The sequence below is a fragment of the Schistocerca gregaria genome, chromosome 6 (genome assembly GCF_023897955.1).
Source record: "Schistocerca gregaria isolate iqSchGreg1 chromosome 6, iqSchGreg1.2, whole genome shotgun sequence".
NCBI lineage: Eukaryota > Metazoa > Arthropoda > Insecta > Orthoptera > Acrididae > Schistocerca > Schistocerca gregaria.
The window spans coordinates 53,808,037-53,826,154 of NC_064925.1; the positions used below are offsets into that span (position 1 = coordinate 53,808,037).

At 38.1% G+C, this 18,118-nt stretch overlaps 1 protein-coding gene across 2 annotated transcripts in view; it reads left to right on the forward strand.

Moving 5' to 3' along the window:
• LOC126278951 (medium-chain acyl-CoA ligase ACSF2, mitochondrial-like) overlaps positions 1-16,045 on the forward strand; it is a 216,190-nt gene extending 200,145 nt beyond the window's left edge. For both annotated transcript variants that reach the window (XM_049979228.1, XM_049979229.1), the window contains 4 exons: positions 4,725-4,873; positions 11,556-11,697; positions 12,315-12,425; positions 15,110-16,045. In XM_049979228.1, coding sequence (XP_049835185.1) covers positions 4,725-4,873; positions 11,556-11,697; positions 12,315-12,425; positions 15,110-15,238 — 531 coding nt within the window. In that variant the 3' untranslated portion in view covers positions 15,239-16,045. The remainder of the gene's footprint in view (positions 1-4,724; positions 4,874-11,555; positions 11,698-12,314; positions 12,426-15,109) is intronic.
• Positions 16,046-18,118: the final 2,073 nt, after the last annotated feature.

The following is an 18,118-nucleotide window of genomic DNA, read 5'->3' on the forward strand; positions in this document are numbered from 1 at the left end:
ATTCATGTCGTGGCAGACAAAGCATTGTGGGCATGATTTTTAATTTATATGTGGCAGATGCACTTGGTGATTGGTTGTGTATGTTCAAGCACGTCTCTCTTGTTTAAGAGAATTCCGTGCCCATACTGGGCTGCAAGAGCATGGCTCGCTGCATGCTGGCAGCTGTTTGCTGCAGCACTTTGTCAACAGCAGCAGTTATGGGAAATGAGTGCACATAATTAGAGAATCTGCACATCATCTGATAGGTTGGATTCCCGTGCTGTACTATTTTAGAATGGATCCTTTCATTGGGAACATTCTGAGTAATTGTGCGAGAGAGCATTTCATCAGCAAATGAATTTCCACGTGAACAGCGAAATTTGTAATTTTTAGTGAGAAAACATAGCTTGGTAAGCCATTCCTTTTAGGTATGCTGTGGTTGTTTGGTACTTCAAAAGAATTTAAATCGAGCCACAGGAACATGAGTTTTGCTGTCATAGTAACCTAAGAGAGACTTGCTCATAAGTGTGCCAAGTCTGATCCAGACAAACAAAATGTTTGACAAGGATACTGTAGGTCTCCTTGCCAACCCAGCTGAGAAAATAAATGATAGACGATCCTCATCTTTGATGCAGGCTGCAAAGTGCTGCTGTAGTTGCTGAAGGTAGATTTTTCAGTCTTCTATCTTCTCATCATAACTATGAAAAGGTGGTGCAGAGATTTTATTGCTTTGTCCCTCATGTCTAAGTAGCAGTGTTTGAAGAGCAGCCATGAGCTGTGTCATCTGTTATGACTGAGACAAAAATAATTCACGTCGCTGCAGAGAAAATGGTGTGTCAAACAGAAATTGCTGACTAAATCATTTCTTTGGGAGTACAGGAGGACAGTGCAGGTTATCTTCAATCTAAAAAAATTCCCAGCAATTAGTAATAAAATGATCTTTAGTAAATATGAAGAAATAATCAACTTAAATGATGATGCTTCTTGTGAAATGTCCAGTGCACTTAGATGTTTGAAACTATTACAAGTCCTCTAAAGTATTGAAGCACTGTCACTGTGCCTCTGCGTGATGCCTATGTAGAGTTGGCATACAATGCACTGAGTCATTCTGCCTTTTGACTTCCAGCTTCCTGTTGTACTACGGAGCCCAAGTCTCGGAAACAATGGATGAACACTGCAGCTCATAGACTCAGTGGTGACTGGGGACTGCACACATCTCAGTGCACTGAAGCGAACTGGCCACTATAGCTCAGTGCTCCGATATTTAATGAGCCATTGACCAATCGCTACATGCACATGGATTGACAGCTGCAGTCCTCATGGACCTCAGTATAGTTCGTACTGCCAACCCATACAGCTGCTGTGCTAAGAGTGTTTAGAGTACAGCTTATCAAATGTGGTGTTGTACTCTCCGAAGTCATGAGTACTGTCTTCACACTTTATAGCCACCAAAGATACCAGACTGTAACCTGGCAAAGCCACTCAGTCCTCTTGGAAAGTTGCTTACCTGCAGTGTCATATTCTGCCCTCAGTACCTTATTGGATACATCAAACCACTTTAAATAAATTTGATTATCTTCTTCATTTACTGCCCTCCTCATCAGAAGAGTGATGAATCTTATGTAAATAAATCCACAAATCTACACAATAATGTAGTCATTGCAGTATAATTGCAGTGCACTTCAGCAGATAAAGATTGACATAATAATGTAACTACAATATTCATGGTGCACACAATTTATTGATACATCCAGTTTCCACAAATGTAATATAATCTACTGTCTTTCATAATGTTGAAACAATTACACAACTGGTACAAATGTTGCCTACCGAAGACAGTGCATGTAACTGCAAAGTTATTAATTGTGGACATTTGAATGGCAGGTTTTAATGAAGATTTTGTATGTACTGACTTTTGATGATATTGATTTGAAGATATTAATTGTGAGAGTGCTAGCCACTGACTCTCCACCACAAAGATGTTGCCAGAGTTAATTCTAGTGGCAGACTCAACATGTTCACACTCAAGTACTGACTGAGATATTTTATGTGGGGTTTGACTGTGTAAAGACTAGCATAAGAACAAATTGTTATTTCTGAAGCTTCATTATCATTTGGAAAACAACTAGGTTAAATTTTGCTACTTAGGCTGGATTAAAAGCATTAACATTAACTTGTTTTATGAAATATATTGGAGGTTAGTAAACCAGAAAAGTTCATGAAACTATTTTATGCATCTGCATTGAGGAGACTCCAACTTAAAGTATGGCAGCCATATTTAAATTTGTAATGTTTTATATTAGTTTTATCAATCTTTTAATTTGTCGCTTAACTGCTGAATGAAGGATATTGTTTGGTCCAGCAACATTCAGTCTACAAAAAGTATAAAGTTTATCTTGGGAATCTAACAAATAGTGTATAGCATGGAAGACAACACTGAGTATAGCTTTTTCTGAACTTTAATTAGAATTATCTTTAAAGTTAATTGATTCCCATCAAATAAAATATTCTCAGAGAGAGTGGAATGAATGCTTCTTAATGAAATGGTGTCAATAGTTTAGAGATTGTGCTGATTACCACAAAATGTTTTCCAATTTGACTTCATTATTGTAACTTCAGTTACTTAACTCTTTCAGTTAAAAAAGAGTTCATAAAGCTAAAGATAACAGATCATCAGTTATAAGAAGATCAATAAAATTATATGAATTATGGTGTAAATAGTACTTCGATAAACCTGTGTACCTGCTGCTTATACATGATGTGTATAATTATTTTTGATGAAAGTTAAAAGATAAAAAATAGTAATTTAGGAAGCATAGAAACATAACAGATGGTGAAAGTCCTCCTTCATTCGAGTCTCGGTCGAGCACCAGTTTTAATCTGCCAGGAAGTTTCATATCAGCGCACACTCTGCTGCAGAGTGAAAATCTCATTCTGGAAACATCCCCCAGGCTGTGGCTAAGCCATGTCTCCGCAGTATCCTTTCTTTCAGGAGTGCTAGTTCTGCAAGGTTTGCAGGAGAGCTTCTGTTAAGTTTGGAAGGTAGGAGACGGATACTGGCAGAAGTAAAGCTGTGAGTACCGGGCATGAGTTGTGCTTCGGTATCTCAGATGGTAGAGGACTTTCCCGCGAAAGGCAAAGGTCCCGAGTTAGAGTCTCGGTAGGGCACACAGTTTTAATCTGCCAGGAAGTTTCATATCAGCGCACACTCTGCTGCAGAGTGAAAATCTCATTCCTCCTCAATTTTGTCACAATCTCCCTACATACAGTGGCCTCCTTGCTTATGGCCCTGCCACTGTCAAATTCTACCTCTCCTGTGTCCTCCATATCTACCACCTCAGTCCTTGAGAGTAATATGTACAAACAAATACATTGGCACATCCGTGGGAATCAATATGCCACACACACATTTGTGCCAGCCTTTCTGAGCCCTCTGAAGGGAACCTTCCTAGTAATCCAAGATAGAAAATCTTATAATTGAATCAGGTTCATTGATATCTTTATAATCTGTGCACTGAGCAAAGCCAGTCTCTCTCCCATCTGCTTCACCTGGTTTTTCTCAGCCCAGCTTATCACTTCCTGGATGTTGACATGTACATCTCCTGTATCATTATAAAAACCTCTGGTCTTATCACACCCACTAATCATCAACAGAACTTCCATTTTGATAGCGGTCACTGCTTCCACACTAAAGTGATTTCCATGTAGTCTGCCTACCTTGGATGACTCATGTGCAGTGATGGCCAATCCCTTGCCCAATATTCTGTCTTGCTAAGTGCTTTACAGAGCTGTTACCCTCCAAACCTAGTCCACAAATAAATCTTCTGTGCCATAACCAAACACACACCTAATCCTTTGATCATTCCCAGTACCTACATTAACTCTGGACTGGAACAACTTAACTGTATCAGTCAGAGCTTCAACCTCTTATCAACCCTTTCCCACCCTTTCTTATGAAATGCTCTAGTACTCTAATCTATCCTTATGCCACATATGCTTCAAACACTTTGCCACATGGATCATACACGTGTGGGGGGGAAACCAATGAGAAAGACTACCATACAAATCTTATTTCTGTCCCATCAGACATATCCTATTTAATCCTCTTCTGCCTTGCATTTGTTCTATACTGAATTATACGAGGCACTACTAATAGTGAAAGCAAGTCATGTCATCTCTGCTGTAACTTCCGCACAGTATTTTATGGTGGCATGACCACCAACCAGCTGTCCACCTGAATAAATACTGTGGCAGAGACCAAGTGCAAAATTGATCACCCAGTTTTGTGCACGTGTGCACACAGTATGTAATTCAAACATTGGGCATTGACTGGTACTTAAGAGATTGAAATTGTAGCTAAGCTTTTGGTCAATGTCCTTATTTAGGGTTAACTGAAAAAACATGCACATACTCGTCCTTCATTACATTTTCTCAGATGGTTACATCATCGTAGCACAGGTCGGACTACTGTGTAGTGACACTTTTCATCTTGTTTGTTTGCCTGTCAATACCCAATGTCTCAACTATATGGTGAGTAGCTACCTTTACTCCTTCCATTATTTGTATTCAACCCAAGACTTTCCATTTCAGCACTGTTCAAACTGCAAACCTGTCTTACAGTTACTTCTGTTGTAATTGATTTCTTTTGAAGGGTATGGTAGTTGCTCCTTCATCATATTTTCTTGTTAAAATTTGCTCAAAAATTTGGTACTTTCCATGAAATGAAAATTATGTGCTCACTTCAGGTAAAAGTAGTCGATGAAACTGGAAAGATGGTACCACTTGGTACCACTGGCGAACTCTGGGTGCGTGGCTACTGCAATATGCTAGGTTACTGGGGTGACAAAAAACACACAGAAGAAACAATCAGAGAAGATCGATGGCTCAGAACAGGGTATGTACAAATCACATGCTATATTACACCACTGTTTAGATTTATTTCAAATATGTTAATGAAAGTATACCAATAGCAGAGTCTCTGCTCTTCTTTATATTACAAAAACATCCAGCAAATTCTCTTGGGTAATAAAGCTAGATATTGTTCTGGACTTATAGCTAAAAGTGTTTTATCACTTATTTCCTTGACTTGAAATCTTTGTCAGCTCTGTATTCCATGTTAATAGGTAATGAACATAAACTGAGAAATAGAAGTTTTATACTAAGGTTACCTAGTAATAAAATGTTACTTGCAGCTGTTAAGATGAATTATATTTTTTTCTTAGTAGCTTCAATCAATAATGCTCATTCTCACACAGAACCTGTCACTGAAACTGATAGTAAAATTATGTAATTCATGTTGGCAGAACCTGGTGAATATTATCACCTAAGAGTCCTTAGCCAAGTGCGCAGAGCATTGTGGCAAAAATACGTGCATGATATTTTGTCAACAAAATGAGTTACCAGGCTTACTGGTGCACTAATATCAGGAGGCAGCAGCACCTCTCTTTTAATCCATATGTGCTTGATCCACTCCTTCTGCAGCCTACAGAGGTTAACTAATCATTATATGCTACTTTCTCGCCATGGTACTACCACACCTGATGTGCTATCACTCAAAAATTTTGAAGTGCATTTTGTTTCACTTCATGTTTGGATTGTCAGATGCCATTCTCAGCATCCACTGTCCTTTAATGGAATGGAAGGTACCATCCCAGACAAGAAATATCTGACCAAACTTTTCACAATCCAAATTTCAATTGAATTATCTATGACCCAAGGATTAGACGTCATTGAGAGTACCTTCATTTATAATAAATTAAACTATGCAGAAATGTGTTCATTAGGATTTAAGATTATGTAACAAAAATAGAAAAGAAACAACTGAAAATGATGATATTAATAAAACAAAAGATACACCTATGTTGGGTAGACACCACATTTGAGCATGTAAGATTCCAGGTGGCGAAATAACAACAAAAAATATAAATTTTTAATATTGCTTTAAATTTTTAATATTGCTTTAAATTTTTGCACAGTTAAAGAGATGAATCAGAAACACAAACAATAATTAAGAGAATGTGTGCTGTACATATTATAAAAGAGACATACTGAAGTTATACTAGCTACATAGAAAAAAATATTAACTTTTAATCTGGTAAAGGAAGAAGTGGGTCCCAGAAGAGAGTACAGCGCAGTGAACTACTTGCAAGCTACAAACAAAATTACAGACTGGCATAATGTGTGTGAATTATCACTTTATCTGGGTTCAAGACGCTGAGAAAGTTTTTGTCTAGGTTTGCCCAAATCCTTTTCAAACAAAACTAGAATTAGTGTTAACTCAACCTTTGTTAGTATACTGAAAAATATATTGCTATAGCTTCCTTACAATTTGTAAAGGTAGTGAGAGATTCAGGTCACCTGAACCTAGCAATACCAGATATTCACTACTTTCCATGAGATTATCATGTTGTTGTATGTGATGTCATGCAGATGCAAACAGGAAGGGAACTGTACACTAGCAATAATGTCTATTGTACCCATTAGTTTAAAGAAGTGGCTCAATATAACTGTCAGGAATTTGAAGAATTAAATGCTTGCCACCAGCTGTACAGTTTATTCTTTATTGGTGCTAGTTTTGGTTGTAGTGACCATCTTCACATGAACAAAAGCTGCACTGTAGATGAATATGCAGTTCAGCCTTCTGTAGAATTAACTGAAAACTTCAGTAATGAAGCATGTAAGGAGCCATATATAACAGGTCACTATTAAGATACCAGCATAAAATTGGCTTTTCCAGGACTAAACTGAGTGATCATTTAGATAGTGTCACTAAGACTGGTATCTGTTGACATGAGTACGTGAAAGTACTTGTTCTTTGAGGTACTCATGTCAGCAGTGGCCAGTCCTAGTGACACTACCTTAATGATCGCTCACTTTAATAACAATGGAAATGAAATTGAACTGTTTGCTTCTAGTGCAGAAGTTACTTTTGTTCTGGTATCATGATCATAACCTATTATGTTCTTCTGTAAACGTTTTTTGATTCAGTTGGTTTTCAGATTATCCTAAGAAAAGTTTTTTGTTTGTAATTTTTTGGAATGTAGGTAATTGTGACAAACAATGATCTCTATCCTGTAGCATAGCTCAAAGTAATTCAGACTGAAAGGTGACAACTTGGTTGATAGTTAGCAAAGCACAAAACTGAGTATCAGATCTTAATGTGGAGAAATATTGATCTGTAGTGTAGCTTAAGTTCTATGATTTAGTAGTGATTTAGTTGAATGATGCCAAAGATTTCAGTTAATACCAAATTAAGGAGGAAATATGCAAGGTGGAGTCCACACCAGCTAAACTATTCTTGGCATTCATAGATGAAGTTTTCAGATCCTATAGCAGGAAGTACAAAGAAGGAATAAGAGATGCCAGAACATAACTGAATGAAATTTGTTCACTGATGACATATTGTTTCCCTCTAGTGTGATTAAGCATCATCAATGAATAGAAAAAAACTAATACCACAGTATTTGTAGCAGACCTGGAAATTGATTAAAGTAAGACTGGAAATAATGCAACATATTACACAGAAAATAGTACAAATTAACAGTAAAATCATAGAACTGGCTAAGTTCATGTATTTAAGGCAGTGGAAGACCTTTGGAAAGATAGCTGTAGACATAAACAGAAGAGTAGAAAATGACTTAAAGTGCTTTTGGTAAACTAAATGTAGTTTTCAAAATTAAGCTTCCAGTGTGTGTGAAAGGAGGGTTTACAGTTGGCATATATTGCCTGGTTTCACTATATATTGCAAGGTGTGGACTTTTAATGGAAAAATGATTCAGAGTTGTGGTTAACTCAACTATCAGTGGAGATATCCATGATGTGAATTACTAGGAGAGGCAGGATAACAAACAACTGGATTAGGAGCAAATTGGAGTGAAGACATGATGATGACCATAATTAAAGTGAATTGGAGTGGGCAGCCTTTGAAGCCAGGTAAATAATTGCAGATAGACTGTGAAGGTTCTTTAATGAATACTAAGAGACAAGCAAAGAAAAAGATGATAACTTCGTGTAAGGTAAGCAGGTGACGAGAAAACATCCAGAAGCAGCATGGACCTGTATAGTTATATATCATAAAATTTTTGAAAACCTACTCAGCGATGTTATAATTTGTTAAATTTAAAATTTAAAACAGTCTTGATACCAATTTTTTTTTTTTATTTATTGGAGTTAGTGAGTGATTTAGACTCTTTCATAGAGCCATCTCAGACTCCAGAGTGGTGGATGGACACTGCCAGACGAGTTTCTAGGGTCACAGATCACACTTATTAATAATTATAATACAGTCATATATCTCCTGTTACAGTTACATTGTCAGCAAGTAAACCAAGTCCTTTCATCAACACATGGATTTTTTCATCGTTACTTACTTTTCTACATGAAAGTGTATACAATGTAAATGACAAATTACTATATACATAACTAGGTCTACTTTGTGTCTTCGGATTGATAGTACAATGCCAGGTTTCATAGGTGGTAACATCACGATCTGCGAAGGATTCCAGTCCAGGTAATGAAGCATTTTTACAACGAACAATGGAGAGAGTAAACCAACCGCTATTAGAATTTCCTGTTGGGACGTCAAGGGTAAAAATTAACTCTGCACCCACGGAAGAAGATAGGTCCATTGAGAACTACACTTCGAGCAGTTCTTGTATTGATGATGATGTTAATGATTTCCAATTTCTAACATCCTACAATCATTCCTCATTCCTCACAGGAATTCTGTGATCGTATCACTCTACATTTTCTATGAATTCCACATTTCACTGTCGTCAGTCCAATATTACCACCCAACTCACCTGCAAACAATGGTGAACTAACTGGGGGCAATGGGGTGGGGATGAGGTATGGTTTCTGCCCTCTCAAATTCACTTGGAGAGGTAAATGATCTACAGTCAATTGGTGATAAACATTAAGCTGCTCATCAGGAAATACGTGATTGATACTTCAGTTGACAATAATTTATGCTCGTTACTGAATCAGATCACATTCTTGAAGCTACTGTCTGTCTGACCATGTTAAAAATCTTATAACTTGATGTGACTCTTCAAGCTCTCCCGGTGGATGTCTTGTAAATAGTCTTCATGGATTTGTGCCAGATCACGTTGTGCAAATTCCACTATATTTCCTCGGAGCAACTGCCAGACATCTTCAGGTGGTTCAACCTTGCTGGTGGCTAGGTAAGACTGATGGTATCTGCACATCAGTGCCCATTTCTAAAACATGCACGTGAAGAATGCGCAGCCGTGGAAATCGTGCCTGCACATTCTTCGCACGCGTGTTCTAGTAACAGGAAGTCGATGTGCAGATACAGTCAGTCGTACCTAGCCACCAGCAAAGTTGAACCACCTGAAGATGTCAGACAGTTGCTCCAAGGAAACATTGTGGAATTTGCACAATGTGATCCGGCGGCAAGACTGTGAAGACTATTTAGATCTTATAACTTCTCCTAGACTCTGTCACGTCCTAACCTGCTCTATCCTTCTCTTTCTTTGTCCCATTTTTTAGTCCATGCCTCTTTAACTTTCAATAAAGAAATGCCCTACTGGGAGACAAGCACTGACTGTATTTGTAACGAACCACTTTTGTGTAAAATTTAGCCATGTAAAAACAGGACAACTCGCATGAGATTAGCAACATCTGCTGGCCAATCAGGAGAAAGCTGGAACTGCTTTACAAGTAATTGTCAGTTGACTCAGGTTACTGCGGTGACCAGGAAAGGCACATTTTATGTGCACTTCATCAATGTGTAGCTCTGGTCTTCCAGTCTGATTGCTTGTGGTGCCTGGAAGAAGTCTTGCCTGAGAATATCAGGACTACATTCTTTTAAAATACAAGTTCAGGGGCTGCATCCTGTCGTACATATTCTTGTAATAGATCTTCCTTTCAGTTTGTTGTATTTCCCATTTGTGATTTTCAGCACAATTACTTTGATATCACAGAACATAGTCATTTTAACTGGCAATGAAAAGCATTAACATGATATAAAAAGAAACTGCTGTGTTGACTAGCACCTGGAATGGTTGGCAGTTGATGGTGAATCAATTCCATCTTGGTTACTGTCGCCCATGGAGGATTTACATGTGTGACAGCCTCAACACCATAGATGGCCACCTCACTTGGTTTTCCTGAATTCAGCAGCTAGGCAAGCGGCTGGACCCTCTGTGATGGGAACTGGCTACAGCATGTTGAGGAATGATCTCATCCAGGGTACAGAAACCAGCTTTGACCCACAAGTTGACTGTAATCACGTGAGGTTGAACAGCATTAATAGGACTGTTGTGAAATTGACATCTTGTTGTGTAGTAGTCATCAAACACTCATCTTCTTTCTCTGCAGCCTCCAAATGTCTGTTCTTCTGGAGTGCTTCATACTTGCTGTAGGAGTTGGTTGTACCTGCATTGGCCAGATATTGGATTTTCATTTAATGGCTGCGCCACAGGTCCAAATTGGTAATAGCCATTCTTCATAGGGCATTCATCTGATGGTGGAGACTGGTGCCAAAGATACATACATCTCTTCAATGTTCTCTACTACCTCCTGACGTATGGGGTCAACGTTAATGGGCTCTAAATCTTGTGTATTCAGTGCAACAGTTTTGGCTGCCATAAAATGCTGCAAGTCTTCTTTTACAACCTGGTGTAGGAGAGAAGAAAAATCATAGTGATCTTCCACAACTGTCATAGGGACCTCTTTCATCTGACTCGTCTCTTGTACATTTCTATGATGTGTTGTCACAGCTTCATGTTACTGTGTTGTTGATTAGTAACTTAGTACATGTCATCTGTGACGCCTTTCATGAAATAAGAGATTTTGTCAGATTTTGTCAGATTCTGTCATATTAGGATACACAATATTGCAAAGGGCCAAAACATTATGTATATAAGACTGCCACTTCTCCATGACAATGAGCCCTGCTTGTAGATAATTCTTCTGCTAAGTGGACTTGCTGTTGATTGTCACCAAATGTTTTCTTCACTTCAGCTTGAAATTTGTCCCAGCTTTTGAGTTTGTCTTCATTGTTCTCAGCACATTCTTGGGTTGTGCTGTCCAGGTGAAAGCATACATTTTCCAAACACAGCATGTCATCCCACTTGTTGTATTTGCTGATTTGGTGAAGTCCTTTAATGTTACACTGGGTTGTGGCCAGTATCTCCAGAAAACAGTGACAGAGCCTGATGTACTCCTGTTTTTGAGTCTATTGTCTTCTGACTATATGGACCTTGGGAATGATATATTGCTTTTATTCTGATTCCTGCCCATGTAGGTGATGGCTTTTGTATTGCTTAATTGGAGCCACATTGATGTAGATGTTTTGAAGTACATGCCATCTTCAGCAAACTGTCATGTTGAAACCACAATAAAGTCCAAATCTGAAGGCAGTATTGTCAGTGAGGTAAAACACTTAAAATTGAAGACAAATTTATTACTGACATCAGTGTGTGGGCAGAGCAGAACTGACTTCCTGGACAAAGTGTGCACCTGCCACCCCCCCCCCCCCCCCCCACACACACACACGCTCACACAAAATTAAAAATTAACAGATTTTAATAAGATGCTTCCATTTCTTACAGGGATGCTTTCATCCTTGAAGAAAATGGTTATGGTAAAATTGTTGGCAGGATAAAAGATATGATTATTCGCGGAGGAGAAAATATATTCCCAAAGGAAATAGAAATACTATTGGAGACTCATCCAAGTATTTCAGAAGCTCAGGTAAGAAGACTTCTTCATTTATTTACATATTCAGCTTTATTCCTATGCTTGCTTGAATTACATTTGTGATTTCTCATGTTAATCAGATTTGGTATTTTTATCCTAAACATTTTCAGTGCATAGCCAGGGCTTTTTTTTTCCCAGTCACAAATACAACCCTCACTCACGTTGTATCTTTCTGCTGTACAGTTTCCAATATTCTTTGCTTCTTCAATAATTTTATGTTTTTCTTCAGCTGTGTATGAGTGATGATGAGAACTTCTGGCCTTCATAAGTTAACATATGGTTAACACTTCACTTCTAACATGCTCACATTAAGATTGAGGCCACAACACCTCTTTAGTATAACGAGATCTATTGTTGGAGATGGAGCAGTACCAACCTTATTATAATTAACCCATGCAACCCAGTTTCCATCCTTAAATTTGGGGAAAATATGCACAGATTATTCGTGTATTAATAGCATAATGTATTAAAAATTAACTGGATGACTGCCTACATACTCAACAAATAGAGAATTAGACAAATGGCATTATTATCTTGCGTGTAACAATATTTTACTTTGGCAAGCTGAAGTATTTCCTGTGTTTTGAATTTGCACTTGTTATTTTACTTAGGTGTTTGGGATAGCTGATGACAGACTTGGTGAACAAGTGTGTGTTGCCATAAGTACCAAAAAGGGCCACAAACTGACCGAACAAGATGTGAAAGACTTCTGCAGAGGAAAGGTAGGGTGCAAACCTAGTCCTTGTTAATCTTCTCAACATTAAATATGTTGTGTGGCCTTGGTTGCCTGGGACTGCAGTCACACACGCTTGTCTCATTTATTTTTTAATCTATTTTTGATGATTGCGTTACTGACCGAAAGCTTTATTTGTGACAGTCTTTTTGTCATGCGTATCTGCGACTTAGCATCACCGCTATATGGTGAGTAGCAGCTTTCCGTTTCATATTATAGTTACATTCCACCCTGGATTTTTCCATTGTTTGTTCAACTAATGAGAGTATTCTGCTCAATATTGCTGGAGTTTCAAAACTGTTTTGGGATTATTCTCTGATGAGTAGGGAAAACAATTAGTTAGTGCATTAGAGCTGCTATCAAAGATTGTCACTGCAGTTACATGAAATAATAGTAACTAATAGTTCATTTTGTTCTAAATACAATAGTCAGTTCTTGAACAATCTTGTTTTATTATTTATATCATAAAAAATGTATAAACCAGTTTAAAATGACTAAGTTTCAAAACTAAGAGTTCCTTTACTTATAAAAAAAAGTTTCAAGGACTTGGAAATACTTAATACAACATTCACTAAGTATCTCAGCTCATGGACTCTGCTAAATACCGGGTTGAGAGGAAAATCAGCAATCCAGGACCAACAATACAAATGATTTGAAAGTTGAGAACTTGGAGGGAGGTGATTCAGCAAGAAAAGCAAAATTAATAAAACATCCAGGAAAGATGTATGTCAGGCATATCACACTTGCTGTAGGAAAAGATCTGCAAAAGAGAGAATTTTTAGAAAGAATGGAAATATTTGAGGATTTGAAGTATTAGGTTGAGACCAGTCAATAATTGACTTTTTGTAATCACCACACTAACATAGAAATATGAACTATCACGTTAGAACAGCTAGCAGGATACTGGATTATGAAAGAAGGGGTTAGATTAGTTGTTATTGGAAGACCATGTAGAGCAAGATACGCAACAGCAGTGTCGTCACAAGTGTATAAACCATATAGGAAGAGTGCTGAGTAGAGAAGTGCTCGCTCTCTCTCTCTCTCTCTCTCTCTCTCTCTCTCTCTCTCTCTCTCTCTCTCTCTCTCTCTCTATCTATCTATCTATCTATCTATCTATCTATCTATCTTTGGGGGTCAGGGGGGAGGAGATGTCTGTAGCTAGTGAAATCAGTATGATTATGTTTCAGTATTGTGAAAAGGAAAGTTGCTACTCACCATATAGCGGAGATCCCGACTCCAGTCCAGACACAAACACCACCTACCCCATCAAAAGCAGGACCACCTGTGAAACCAGTCACATAATCTACAAGCTATGCTGCAACCACTATGTGGGCATGAAAACCAACAAGCTGTATGTCCCAATGTATGGCTACTGACAAACTGGGGCTAAGAAACAAGTGTACCACCCTATTGCTGAGCACACAACCAAACACATCATTCATTTCAATGACTGCTTCACAGCCTGTGCCATATGGATCCTTCCCATAAACAACAGATGTCCAGGATTTGTGCAGATGTCAACTTTCCCTGCAATGTATCATACATTCCTGTAACCCTCCTGGCCTCAACCTTTGTTAGTCATTGTACTCTCCCATGCAGCCCCTTCTCTATTCCCATTCCAGCACTACACAGCCCTTAGTCCTTCATCACACAGTAATTTCCCTTCCCCCTCCTAACCTCCTGATTGCACATAGCTATCCTACTCTCTGTACACTTTGACCCTCCATGCTTCCCAACAGCGCTCCACCACGCCTACCCTACTATCCTTCCCTCTCCCTGCTCCTCCTTACCCCCACCCAGTTGCCACTCCCATCATGCACTGGTGCTGCTGCTCACAGTGTGGGCTCTGTCACCTGGGACTGCAGTCAAGCGTGTGTGAGGTGTGCGTGTGTGTGCGCTGTCTAATTCTGACAAAGGCCTTACTGGCCAAAAGCTGTTATTTGTGACAGTCTTTTTATTGTGCCTATTTGCAATTCAGCATCTCCACTATGAGGAGGAGGAGGAGGAGGAAGAGGAGGAGGAAATGTGGATTGATTTGACACATGCAGTAAAATGTTATAAGAATAATTAGATAATATAGATGTACTAAATTAAGGGTTGCACAAAATTAAGTACCTTTAAAAAGTGGATATCATCATTTGATGTGGATCTATGTGAAATGTATGTTCATTTCCAGTATTTCTCCAAAATCTCTATGTTAAACAATGTTACGCTATAATATATTGTGGAGCCTTGTAGTATAGTTCAGAATAACTGTTGTTGAACATTTGTGCCACATGGAGTTAAACACAAAAAATGAGCAGTGAAATTCACTCCCAATAGAAGTATAAACAATATCCATATAATTATTAAATTTAATTTCCACAATTGTCCATCTCAAGAAGTTAATGCAAATCACAGCCTGCAGTAGCTGCTATTAATTTACAACTTGATGAAATCCACATCCTTTAAGGCACTCCTTCATGATGGTATTTACAGAACTTTTTGTATGTATAAATAAATAAAGTCCATTTTGTCTATTTTAAACATTCAAATTGTAGTCTTAAACATTTCATGTGTTTATTCTGTGATGATCAATACAAAGCTCTATGTTTGTAATTTAATATATCTTTCTATATACAGTTTCTGCAGTTTGACAATATATTGACTTTAATAACTTCTTTTTCTGAATAGATTGCTCATTTCAAGATACCACACTACATCAGATTTGTGGAGGAATTTCCAAAGACTGTGTCAGGAAAAATTCAAAAATTTAAACTGAGGAAAATGTTAGAAAAAGAACTTGGGAAAGAAACACAGTGAATGATGATGTAGTCATGAAACGAAGTATTCTGTGTAACTGTAAAAGAATATTTTATTGTGCTTAAAATATTATTTTAGGAGATTTAAACAATAAATCTTAAAAGCAGAATGAACAACAAACAAACTGTTAAGTTTAAATCAATGTTCTTAGTTAATATTGACTAGCTGCCATAAGAAACTTGAAAAATAATTTGTATAGATCAGTGGAGCACCTTCATCATGTAAATGTTAACTATGAACAGCAAGTGACAGAAGTCACTGATACTGGCACTATTCAGTGCATACTACATAAAAATGTATAGATGCTGAGTATAATATTTATAAATTAATAACCTAATTTGATGTTACAGTAAGTAAACTTTTTTTAATTGTTAAGTCTTGGCCATTTTTCTATGTTCTGTGAGTAAGCTTCCATCTCCGCCAGTTCAAATATTTCAAAATGTTTTTACCAGAATGAAGATTGTAATCCCATACTGGCATTGGGAGCAGTGCAAGAGAGGATGTGAAACATTAGAATTTAAAAAAAAAATATACTCTGCATGTTGTGATTTGGTAATTGCTCTATGGTATACAGTTGATTTGAAAAACTTTTGACTTCTCTGAACGGCTGGTTCTATTCACACAATACTCAAAAATTAACATGCAAATTAGTAATGAAGTTGTGCTAATGACATAAGTATCACATCAAAGTGCTGCATCTTTCTACTAGAAATGCTGAAAAATAGAACTTGTAATACAATAAATGTTCATATAAACCTGTTATCTGATGGATTAAAAATAAAGGAATGCACAAATAACTCAAAATCAGTACATATGTTATGAAATCATTTAAATTTACACCCAACAATGCTTACATTGTGACAGATGAAAGCAAAAAAACAAGTGCGAACAGCCAGGCTTCTACCAGATCTCTAAAAAATTTGAAGGGTGCGGCTCCTTACATAATCATTCACATACAAAATCATTGACATCCATATACATATAGATACAAATATTGGTACATACACACACAAAAAATTGGAAAGGGGTATTACAGTGCCCACTGAATGACTATGACACAGATCATTGCTTTGTTCAACTAGTCATTCACCCTTTACAAATCAAAAGGAACTGATGATATGTACACATTTCTTTGTCTTGTTTGATGAAAACTGTTGCAGTAAGTGTACTGTTCAATCATTGTGTAGTCCTTGGCATGGACTAGCCTTCTGGCAACATGATATGTGAGTGAAACAATGTTCCAGAGTTGAATGTTGATTCTGTACTCTTGTTGGCTTGTGCACACATGCAATCTTTGGCTGTGAGTCCATTGGAGAAGTGACATCAGTTGCGGGTTATGACATCAGACAAACACAGTGTTGTCTTCCTCATTCTCACTCCTGTGTCTGGTCTCATTCATGCAGCAGTGCTGAGGCTCTATGATTCAAGAAACATTTGCACACTGACATAACTGCACTTCTGTTATGCATATGGAATTAAAATACATATATAATACGTAAGTCCACACACACCCTATTGGCAGCACAACCTCATTAAGAAAGTGGCATCAGTTCTTTCCTAAGGTAACTGTACCCTTGGTACCTGGCAGAAATTCTGTTTTTAGATTCACCTTTTTACAATGGATAACAATAAAGGGTCATAATAAACTATTGTTCATTTTTCATCATGTTTTCTACTGTAAAGGTTTGGGCATTGTCCATTGCAGAAACAAAGCAAATTCAGGCAAAGCTGAAAGTTCATTGTCTGTTGGATAACACATTGCTTATCTACAAGGATTAAAAAGTGGTTGTTGATATTCACATGCTTATCACTGTGTCCATAAGCTTTCTTTCCTTGTTTTAAATGGCACAATAATGTGCACTGCATAGACATGCAGTGACAGTTACAGTTTATTACTGATATGCCGCAGCTGTATTCAGACATGACTGTCCGACACGGCACACCTTTCTTTACTGAGGTAAGTTTACACCTTTTGTACACGGCAGAAATGCTGTTTTAAAAAAAACTAAACTCCACTCAAACAGGCCATAAAGGCCCAACAATACCAACCAGCAGCCATGTCATCCTCAGCCCACCGGTGGACGTGGAGGGCCCTGTGGTCAGCACAGTGCTCTCCCGTTTGTCAGTTTACAAGACCGGAGCCGCTACTTCTCAATCAAGTAGCTCCTCAGTTGTGCCTCAAAAGGGCTGAGTACACGCCGTTTGCCAACAGCTCTCAGCAGACTGAATGGTCATGCACCCAAGTGCTAGCAGAGCCTGACAGTGATAAACTTTGGTGATCTGATGGGAACTTGTATTACCACTGTGGCAAGGCCATTAGCCCAGAAATGGTATTTACTTGTGCTGATATCTGTTTAGCACCCCACCAGGGATCAGGATTACATACAATGCACTAATTCTCCAGCTCAGCACGTGATTGGTCATTGTTTAGAGATGCACACCACTAGTTTGTTTTTTATTATAATAGTACTCTAGGCATCTTCGTACATGAGCTGTGTGGGGTAGGCATGCGGTCTGAGGCTCTTTGTCACAGTTGGGCCACCTCCCACCCCCCCACCCCCCCACCCTCCCTCTCCCTGTTGGAGGTTAGTCCTCTGTTGGGCATGGGTGTGTATGTGTTGTCCTTAGCGTAAGTTAAAGTTAGATTAAGTAATATGTAATCTTAGGGGCTGATGACCTCAGCAGTTTGGTCCCGTAGAACTTGCCACAAATTTCTATGTTTGTACTATTTCCTCCATTGTTGTTGTTGTTGTTGCAATTGCATTAGTGATAGTGATTAAGAATATCATCCACTTTAGTCGCATACACACGGTCCTTCATGAATCACCTGAACTCAAGCAGTGAAATGTCGGGTGAATGTGATGGCCAGGAATTGAGTCT